General features: G+C 42.2%; 1 protein-coding gene across 1 annotated transcript; it reads right to left on the reverse strand.

Annotated features, from left to right (window-relative positions):
* Positions 1–1,750: 1,750 nt before the first annotated feature.
* On the reverse strand, positions 1,751–7,559 carry EFCAB9 (EF-hand calcium binding domain 9; the record flags this gene model as incomplete). Its single annotated transcript, XM_080804366.1, has 4 exons — positions 1,751–1,930; positions 2,787–2,963; positions 4,166–4,314; positions 7,424–7,559. The coding sequence occupies 4 exons, from the start codon at positions 7,557–7,559 to the stop codon at positions 1,751–1,753; spliced, it is 642 nt and encodes a 213-aa protein (XP_080660492.1).
* Positions 7,560–10,419: the final 2,860 nt, after the last annotated feature.

Consider the following 10,419-nt stretch of genomic DNA (forward strand, 5'->3'; position numbering starts at 1 on the left):
TATTTTAAATATTAACTTAAAATGTAGTCAGAATTATAACCTATGATATTGTTATCTTGTACTTTCCCTTTCCCCCCATGGCCCCATTCTGAAGCAATAAAAGGAACAGTATCTTCATTGCTTTAGAGACTGAGTCTGTAAAAAACACGTATGCCATGGTTCCTTTTTGTATATCTCAGGAGTCTTGCCCTAGGAAAATGGGAAAGAGAAGCCTTTCTAAGACCTTGTTATAGTTTCTCCTCCCACAACTATGTGTAGATCTTAGGCTGTATGCCAGCAAAAGCCATCTAGGATTCCAGAAAAGAGGCAGAAACGGATCCCAAGTTAAGCTTAACGGCGAGGCCCTTTGAAAGGATGATGGATTTCCAACTGTCACTTTCCAGCCAGATAGTACTACTCTCTCAGTTCAGTACTCTGTGTAGGTATAGTAGTGTCCACACTTGTTTGCCAGAGGGTATTCTCCCCAGAGAACAACTGCAGACTTTCCACCACATCAGAGGAAGAGAAGAGCACGGTTCTGAGGTGCTTTGTATCTTAAACATAGAGTGTTCACAGTAATGAACATGATTTCTGTTCTTAACAAGTTTGACTTATGAACGACAATCCTGGATAAGCAGTATTCTTTTCTGTTGTGCATTGACAGTGATTTTTGTGGGTGATTAGGTAACTTTTGAGCTCTGAATGCCTTATGGTCAGTCCTGTTGCATAATTGATCCTTAAGAAATTCTTGGTTTATAGTAAGTGAGCTGTACCTCTTTAATTGCCAAACTTGTTCCTCAGAAGTTTATGGTAGGAAGAGATGTGATATTTAGCATTATGCAGAAAGGATTTCTGAGCCAGGAAAATGTTGTCTTGAAACTTAAAGAGAATTTGCTAAAACGGAAGTGAGTTACTCAGATCACTTGCTTTGAGCATAGGCATTGAATTTGACCTTGAATTTGAATCACAGTTCAACCACTGGTACACCATGTGTTTTGGGAAAGGTTCTTAATTTCCAGTCTCTTCGCCTCAATTTCTTCACCTGTAAATTCTGGGTAACACCTGACTCGCAGGGTTATGAGTATAAATAACTTGATGCAGCTAAAGCACCTGCCTAACCCATAGCAAGCACTTACTAAGGGTAGTTACCACCATTACTATCACAGTACAATCAGAGAGGGAGGATTCACAAGTCCCATGCTGAAAACGTTTGTAAATTATTCAAGGCATTAATTACACAAAATTAAAATTATACAAGGGCATGTAATAATCATTCTACCCTAATAAATTTGTACAGTTGCTTGAGCACCTAACTTCGTAATTCAGGTCCTAGATAGAACACAGCTCCCATATCCCTAAAGGTCTGTTTCCCTTATAGGTAGGGGCACTTCACCATTCACCAATTTCCAGTGTCTCACATCCAGGTGATTTTAGCTTAACGATTGAGAGAATAGACAGGATTCTGAGCATATTAGATCACTAGGGACAAATAGTGGGAAGGCATCACTGTCTTTCAGCAGTTTAGCTCCAGACAATGTTTGTAATTCTTTGGATATACTTATGAATAGTGTTGATCTGAAAAGCAGCAGCAGAATGACAGAGAAAGTGGTTATTTCACATTATATTTATCATGAGGTCAATAAGTTCTTCAAGTTAAGAACCTGCTGATCAAAGAGCACTTATTTGAAACTTTCATGTGTAAAAGCCAATGTAAAAATATCCATTTAGAGTTTTTAAATTTATTTTTAGACATGTTAACAGTTGTGATTACTTATAGTCTATTTTCAGATACATTTGTTCCAAAAAACTGTTTGAGGGTCACATTAACGTGATGTAGCCTTTTCTTTTTGAGCAGATCCTTTTTCCCTTTCTCTTTCTCTGCTTTCTGCCTCTCCTGGTATTTGTCCATGGTGAAGATAGTAAACAGCTTAAATTCCTTGTAATTAAGACGCTTTTGTTGGGGGAAAGAAAGGAAAATTATTTCAGGAAGGATTTGATACTTTGTTTCAGATGACAGCAGGATTGTAATCATTTCCCATTTAAAAACTTGGAAACTTGAAGAGGCTCAGTAATTAAGGCAAAATTATAGTCTGATTGTAGTCTAGGAGCCGGGAACAGAGAGTCTTTGTGGACTCCAAAGTGACCGTGGATCACTTTCTTACTTCTGCTGCTTTCTTCCTTCTAAACTGGTCTAGACACTTCGGGCTGCCACCCGAGGGTCTACATAGTGTGATCCATCTTTTTCAACCTTAGCTCCCACTTGCTTCCCCAGCATAGACTTCCTCTTTTTTTTAATTAAAAAAAAAATTTTTAAGTAGGCTCTGTACCTAGTGTGAGGCTTGAACTCATAACCCTGAGATGAAGAGTCCTGTGTTCTACCAACTGAGCCAGCCAGGTGCCCCACAGACTTCCTCTTTAAAGGGTAGAATTCAGGGTCTTCACCAGAGTTGTTTTCTCTTAGGATTTTGTTCGTGTATGTTCCCATCTGTACTTTCCTCCTTTCTACTTACTTAAATCTATAAACCCTTCCCCCAACATCAACTCCTGCCATGTGAGTGTATTTCCTTCTCTAAACTTCTAAACAAAATTTTCTTCACTAAGTTTCTGTAATTATGCATCCATCTATATGATAAAACACTTAGTCCTCTCTCTTAAAAGGCCTATAAATCTCCAGTTTTTTTCTGATCCCAGTGCCGTGACACGCTTAAGCAGGTTTTTCCTACCCATGTCTACAGTAGGGAGTAGGACATTATCTCTGCCTTCGGACAGAGAGGCTGCCAGGTCACACTTAAGGAATCTGCACTTACACGGTCACCTGTGATGTCAAAGTCATGGTAGAGCTCTCTGAGGTCCTCTTTCTTAATATTGAAGAGAAAGTTGTACATGTGGAAGTTTTCTGCACCAATTCTCAGCGCTCCGTCCAGGTCAAGCAGCTCAAAGACAGGCCGGGAATGGCGGAAGATAAATTGCTCTTCCAAGTGGTTCTGTTGAGAGAAATGCGTTATACAAGGAACAGTATTGGTGCTGCTTTCCAAACTTGGGCTGCTTTGGACACCTGGGTGGCTTAGTCAGGTAAGCATCTGCCTTCGGCTCAGGTCATGATCCTGGGGTCCTAGGATCCAGTCCTACAGCAGGCTCCTTGCTCTGAAGGGCTCTTGCTTCTCCCTCTGCCTCTGCCTCTCACCCTGCTTGTGCTTTCTCTTCTCTCTCTCTCTCTCTCTCTGTTATATGGATAGACAAAATCTTTTAGAAGTTTCTTTAAGAATTAATTTTAGGGACACCTGGGTGGCTCAGTTGGTTGGGCGGCTGCCTTCGGCTCAGGTCATGATTCCAGCATCCTGGGATCGAGTCCCACATCGGACTCCTTGCTCGGCAGGGAGCCTGCTTCTCCTTCTGCCTCTGCCTGTCACTCTGTCTGCCTGTGCTCACTCTCTCTCTGTCTCTCTCTCTGACAAATAAATAAATAAAATCTTTAAAAAAATTAATTTTAAAAAGTGAACTTGGACTGTATTTACATCCATTTCCTATGGGGCTAAAAGCAAAAGGCAAAATCCTAAAAGCTCCGGTTGAAAGGCTTCTATGGTCAATGTTTCAAGTCCTCTTCAGCATCGTTTGAGGGGAACTTAAGCCCCCTTTTGTGATCGATTGTGCTAGAATGAACCCTTGTCACTAGAACACATTTCCTTACATTCGGTGAAAATCTACTTGTGAAATATCATGGTAAGGTGTTAAGATCCTGAAGACAAGTTTCCTTTACAAGGGAAGTAGATAAAGACACATTGGGAGTATGTCTGAGGAAAGGTAGGAACCCAAAGAAGAAAGTTTCTCATCTCCGTCATCCATCCCCTTTAGGAAGTTCTCCGAGAAAACTGATCACTGAGAGTGTGAGGCACCTGGGATTCCTAGTGGCTCTTTAGGAAGGACAAGGAAGCGCATGCCAAGGAGGGAAGCGGTAGGGTGAGGTCTACAGAAAGAGATGCGGGAGGGCTGAAGATGGGCAGCAAGGCGCGTGAGGCTGGGTGGCCTGAAGATTTCTAGGTTATAGACAGACCGTTTAGGAACCCTTCCTGTTTTGAGTGAAAGGAAGACAACTCTGATGCAATCTTAATTCACTGCTACGTTTAGCAAGATGGTGGCGGCAGCCAAGCTCTGCCGCCTCGGCCCTGGAGCCTGACTTGTTACTCACCTGTTGGGCCAGCAAGATGCAGACCAACATGTAGAACTGGTCAAAACCGATCTCGCCCATAGCGTTCCAGTCCAGCATGTTGAACACGATCATGATCTGTGTCCGGTTCCAGGTAGTCACATGGTGAAGGAAATGATAGAACAGCACATCTGTTAAGGCGGGGAGGTGAAGAGACCAATTATTCTGAGACTGTTCCAGATGCCGAACAAGAGGGAGCCACGTAAATGGCAGCAATGCTGGAAGCTTGCTGACCCGGCGTAGTCACAATAACACATTCTGCCTCGCTTCGTCACTCTGCCTTCAAGTCCTCAAACCTTACTTGCCCTGGAGCTGTGGGACAAGGCCCCGTGCCCAGATCTGTGGAGGATGAGACAGTGGATTGGGCTCAGTTCTTGAGCCCAGCTCACGTGCGTGACCAAGCCCACAGAGGTGTGTCCATAACCAATAAAAGGTGCAGGGTACTCCTCATACAGGACAGAGCTGAGTTCTCACAGGAGACTTCAGACACCTTGGAGAAGCTGAATCTCACCTGGGTCTTTCACTTGAGATCATGAAAACAGGAGAAATTTAAAAATCACTCCTGTAAATTTTCAGTATTCCTCATGCCTATGTGAAGCACATGCATTTGGCGATGGGGGAAAGGAGCAATCTTGGAACACCTCAGGGGCTAGGTGCTTTCACTGCCGCCTTTCACTGCACCCTGACACCCCTGCAGGGAAAATGTTATCACACCCTTTTATACTAAGCGTCAGATCGTAACAGGTCTATTTCAGTGCTTCTGTAACTATAAGGGGCGTGCCATTCACTTGAGAATCTTGTAAAAATACGGACTCTGATTCATGAAACCTGGTGTTGGACTGAGTATACATTTCTCACAAGCTCCTCATGATGTTGCTGCTGCTGGCTGGTGGACCCCACGTTGGGTGGCAGACCTGGGACTCTGATGTCCGCCTGACATAGTCTTTCCACAGTGAAACCATGTCTTTTGCAGATTAATTAATACAGATGTATTCAATCATACAGAGAACAAATACCGTGACTTAAAAAACGGGGAAGGTTTTTGCCGGAAATTCCACTCACTAGTCATCTGTTTCGAGGAGTACAAGATAGAAGAAAGCAGCATGGGGACACATTTATAGGCTAGTATGTGGCTTACAGATTGTATATGCAAATCACCCAAGGTAACTTTATAGAGATTTTGAAAAGTGTGACTTTGTGTACATGCTATGTCCCCTGGTCTGCTAATTATAGAAACTATCTCCTGTGTAAAATATAACTCCAATAAATAAATCAAACATCTTTGTAATAACCCCAGGGTCCTGGGATCAAGCCCCACATGGAGCTCCTGGCTCAGAGGGGAGCCCACCTCTCCCTCTGCCTGCTGGTCCCCCTGCTTGTGCTCTCTCTCTCTCTCTGTCACTCACTGTCTCTCAAATAAATAAAATCTATTTTAAAATAACAACAACAAAAACATCTATGTAGTTTGGCGTCCCAGCTGAATCTAGCTAAGAGGATAGTGAACCAGTCATCACAATGTCATGATTTGAGGGGCAGCTGGTGGTCTCCATGTCCCTTCCTTATGCCCCACTAGGTATGAATATGTGGGAACAACACATTATATATATCCACAGTGACCTTTGTGTAGTTGCTCCCTGAGAAATGTTTCGGTGTGGGACTTAGGAGCTACTTAGCAAAAACTGTTTTTAAAGCAGCGGACTGTGGCGCACGTGTCTCCAAAGCCTTAAGTCGCTGCCTCCTTGAGGGCAAAACTTAAGGCTGTGCCTTCACTCTCTCATGGCACTATCCAGTCCCCTGGTGAGCAGAGGACGGGAGCATGACTTCACCTCTCGGGCTTTGCATCATCACAGAGTGATTTAGTTACCAGGGGGACCAGACTTCTCTGCAAACATTCCGGAGAGAATAGGAGTGTAGGCTTTGGAGTCAGGACGCTCTGGGTTTGTCCCAGCTTTTCTGTTTACACCCGGGTACCTTACAGTTGCCTTGTCTAGGTCCGGGCTATTGCAAAGATTTGGTGACACTGTGTGTGAATCGATATGTAAAGAGAAAAACTGAGGCATGAAATTGTGAGAAAACAAAGGTGTCTTTTCATCATTTTGTGAAGATTGCATAAGCTCTTAAAAAATCTTTATGGAGGGGCGCCTGGGTGGCTAAGTGGGTTCAAGCCTCTCCCTTCAGCTCAGGTCATGATCTCAGGGCCCTAGGATCGAGCCCCAAATCGGGCTCTCTGCTCCACGGGGAGCCTGCTTTCCCTTCTCTCTCTGCCTGCCTCTCTGCCTACTTGTGATCTCTGTCTGTCAAATAAATAAATAAAATTTTTTAAAAAAAATCTTTATGGAAGGGGCGCCTGGTGGCGCAGTCGATTGTGTCCAACTCTTGGTTTTGGCTCCAGATCTCAGAGTCTTATGATCAAGACCCGTATCCGGCTCTATACTCAGCAGGGAGTCGGCTTGAAAGTCTCTCTCTCCCTTTCCCTCTGCCTCTCCCCTGCTCCTTCTTCACTTCTTTCTCTCTCTCAAATAAATAAATCTTACAAAAAAGAATCTTTATGGAAGAAACACCTTATTCATAAAAGACACTTATTTCCTTCAGATCACAATAAATGGATAGGATATTTGATTTATATCCAGTCCTTCAAAACAAAACAACCCCTAAAAAGCACAAAGTATTTTAATTGGCCCTCCATTAGTTTGTGCATTCAAAGGCAGGGTCAAGATCATCAACACTTTTTGGTCACAAATACCAAAAATTAGAAGGGATCCTGCAGATTATTGATTCAAACCTCCCACTTGATAGATGAGAAATCTTTTCAGGGGTCTTCAGGGTAATGACTGAATGGGGCTTCCCAGGAATAATTACAATAATAATAAACAGTAAGTTCTTACCATGTGCTAGACACTGTACTAGCCATTTTCCACACATTATCTTATTTCATTTTTTTTTCCAACCATGAGGTGTGCTCGATTATTAGAAGCCTCATTTATGGATGAGGAAAATGACCCTTAAATAGAAGGGTGACACGCTCTCCAAATCACCAAGGGGGAGCAAGTGTCCCCACCAGAGCCTGCGGCCTTCTCCTCCTCACTCAACTGCCCCTGGTCTCCAGTCTTGGTGGGTGATTTCTCTTGCTTCATTTAGAAGATAAAATATATATATTATATATTCTGGTCCTGCGAGTTTCCCTGCACATTAGTTAAAAGCCAGGTAACAACTCAGAGGAAGCCCTGCTGACACACTGACCATTCAAGGTGTTGTTGCGGTGGACGTCAAGAAGGTGAAAATACTCCAGCAAGGCCTTCACGTTCCTCACGGATAACAGGCAGTACAGCTTGTCCAGATAGAGGTACCACAGAAACGATCCTTGCTTCAGTTTCATCGTGGCCCTCATTAGGCTGAAGGTTCTGGCCACCTGGAACAGAAGAGTATTCCGCCTTGGAACTAGAATGTTGGACACAGAGAGGTTCTGGGAGCCAAGGCCTCCCTATGATGTAATGTCATGGAAGCAGCCGGAAGAAACTGAAATCGCTTCCTCCCAGTCCTCTGCACTTGCTGTCAGGATTTATTATTTTTTTTTCTTTTAAGATTTATTGAGACAGAGGGAGCATGCATGAGCAGAGGTGGGGCAGAGGGAGAGAGAGAGAGCCTCAAGCAGATTTCCCTGCTGAGGACAGGGCCCACTATGGGGCTGAACCTAAATCAAGAGTCAGATGCTTAACCGACTGAGCCACCTTGTGCTCCATCAGGATTTGCTAAGTCTCTTGTTAACTTCATTATTCCCCTGCTACTAAAATATAACCAGTTCTAACCTGAAATCACAGACCACTTGGAAATGAATGTGAGAACATCCTCTCCTTGCACATAGAAACCCGTGCTATGTGGCCATAGTGCTTGTCAGAGGAGTATTTATAGTCTAAATGCATTCGTTAGAAAACAAGAAAAATGGAAAAAAATATGAAAAAGTTCTAAAATAGACTTTTAACATAATCATCTACCACTACTATACCTAAAACTCAACATCATGCCTTAATGTCATTAAATATTCACTCAGCGTTCACATTTCCTTGATTGTTTCTTTAAATTTTTAGTTATTTAAGTCAGGAAACCAAACAGATTGAAGCGTTACATTTAGACTGTTTCTTAATATCTTCAGGTTCCTCCTTTCTTTTTCTTGCAATTTATTTGTTGAATAATCCAGATTGTTGTGTAGAGGAAAACATTCTGGTTTTTGCAGATTTTATCTCCAATGTGTTAACACGTCCCTCTGTCTCCTGTATTTTCTATAAACTTGTAGTTAGAGCTAGTGTGAAAGCTGGTTTTAAGAAAAGACCAATAAAAACATAAACTTTTGGCAAGTGCGATAAGAAGAAATATTTTTAAAATTGAGAATGAGGAAGAAACAATTATTGATATGGAAGAGATGAAAATACATATAAGAGTACTATACACAAACTCTTTGGGTGCCTGGCTGGCTCAGTCAGCAGAGCACGTGACTCTTGATCTCGTGATTGTGGGTTTGGTCCCACAATGAGTGTAGAGATTACTGGAAAATAAAATCTTATAAAAAAAAGAGCTAAATTAGCTCTGTCTGATAAATATACTCTGTGAGCCACAGATCTGAGTTGGATATGTTATTTGAAATTTTCTAGTAGCCATTTTTAAAAAAAAGTAAAAAGGGCTACCTGGGTGGTTCAGTCAGTTAAGTGTCAGCCTCTTGATTTTAGCTCAGGTCTTGATCTCAGGGTCGTGAGTTCAAGCTTGGTGTTGGGCTCCATAGAGTGGAGCCTACTCAAAAAAAAAAAAAAAAAAAAGAAGAAGAAGAAGAAGAAGAAGAAGAAGAAGAAGAAGAAGAAGAAGGAGAAAGAAAGAAAGGAAAGAAGTGAAATTATTATAATTTTTTAAAGATTTCATTTATTTGTTTGTCTAGAGAGCACGCATGGTTGGGGGGCGGGCAGAAGAAGAGGCAGAGAATCCCAAACAGACTCCGTGCCCAGTACAGAGCCCACTGAGTGGCTAGATCTCAAAATCTCATGACCCCGAGATCATGACCTGAGCTGAAACCAAAAGTAGGATGCTTACCTGAGCCACTCAAGTACCCTGAAGTGAAATTAATTTTGATAACATTTAACCCCATGTCCGAAATGTTATCATTTCAATTTGTAATCAATATACGTTTTAAATTAGTTATATTACAGGGCGCCTGGGTGGCTCAGTGGGTTAAGCCTCTGCCTTCGGCTCAGGTCGTGATCTCAGGGTCCTGGGATGGAGTCCCGCATCGGGCTCTCTGCTCCGCGGGGAGCCTGCTTCCTCCTCTCTCTCTCTGCCTGCCTCTCTCCCTACTTGTGATCTCTCTCTCTGTCAAAAAAAAAAAAAAAAAAATCTTTAAATTAGTTATATTACAATTCTTTTTCCAGGTTTATTGAGATATAATTGACATAAAATATTTTGTAAGCTTAAAATGTACAACATGTGAGGTGCCTGGCTGGGTCAGTTGGTAATGTGTATGATTCTTGATGTTAGGATTGTGATTTTTGAGTTCCATGTTGGACATACAGTTTACTTAAAAGAAAAAAAAAGTATGCAGCATGCTTTATTATTCTTCTAGAGAATCGTAAAGAGAGGAAACTCTCCAACTCATTTTATGTGTCTAACATAATCTTGATATCAACACATGGCAAGATCAGTATAAGAAAAGCAAGTTAAAAATCTCACTCGTGAACATAAAAGCAATAATTCTAAATAAAACATTAGCAAACTAAATCCATACACATAAAAACTGTGAAAAATAACACCCATAAGGGAGTTCTTCAGGCATAGAAAAATAATCCCATACGGAAACACAGAAATTCAGGAAGGAAAGAAGAGCACCAGAAATTAAAAATGTGTGAGTAAACCTAAATGAATCTTAACTGTATACAACACTAAAAATAATGTTGTGTGAGGAATCTAGCTGCAGGTGCCTTCAGAATCCACCAAGAGCTACAAAGGGAAAGATCTACTGGCACGGAGGGGAGGGAGAAGAAAACTTGCTCCATTTAACAGCATTTTCCCAGTGTAGCAGTTAGGGTGAGTGCTGCTAGCTACTGTAACAACTTCCAGAAGCTGGCCCTGGGAGGGAGGGGTTTCGTTCCCCTCTCTCAACAGCACAAAGCTTTTGCTTTGAGGGCAGTTGCTTTTGCTACTTCTGGGGAAGTCGTTGAGCCCTTATACTCATCCTCTGGTGGCCATCAACCACCTCC

This window comes from Martes martes (genome assembly GCF_963455335.1).
Source record: "Martes martes genome assembly, chromosome: 5".
Taxonomy (NCBI): Eukaryota; Metazoa; Chordata; class Mammalia; order Carnivora; family Mustelidae; genus Martes; species Martes martes.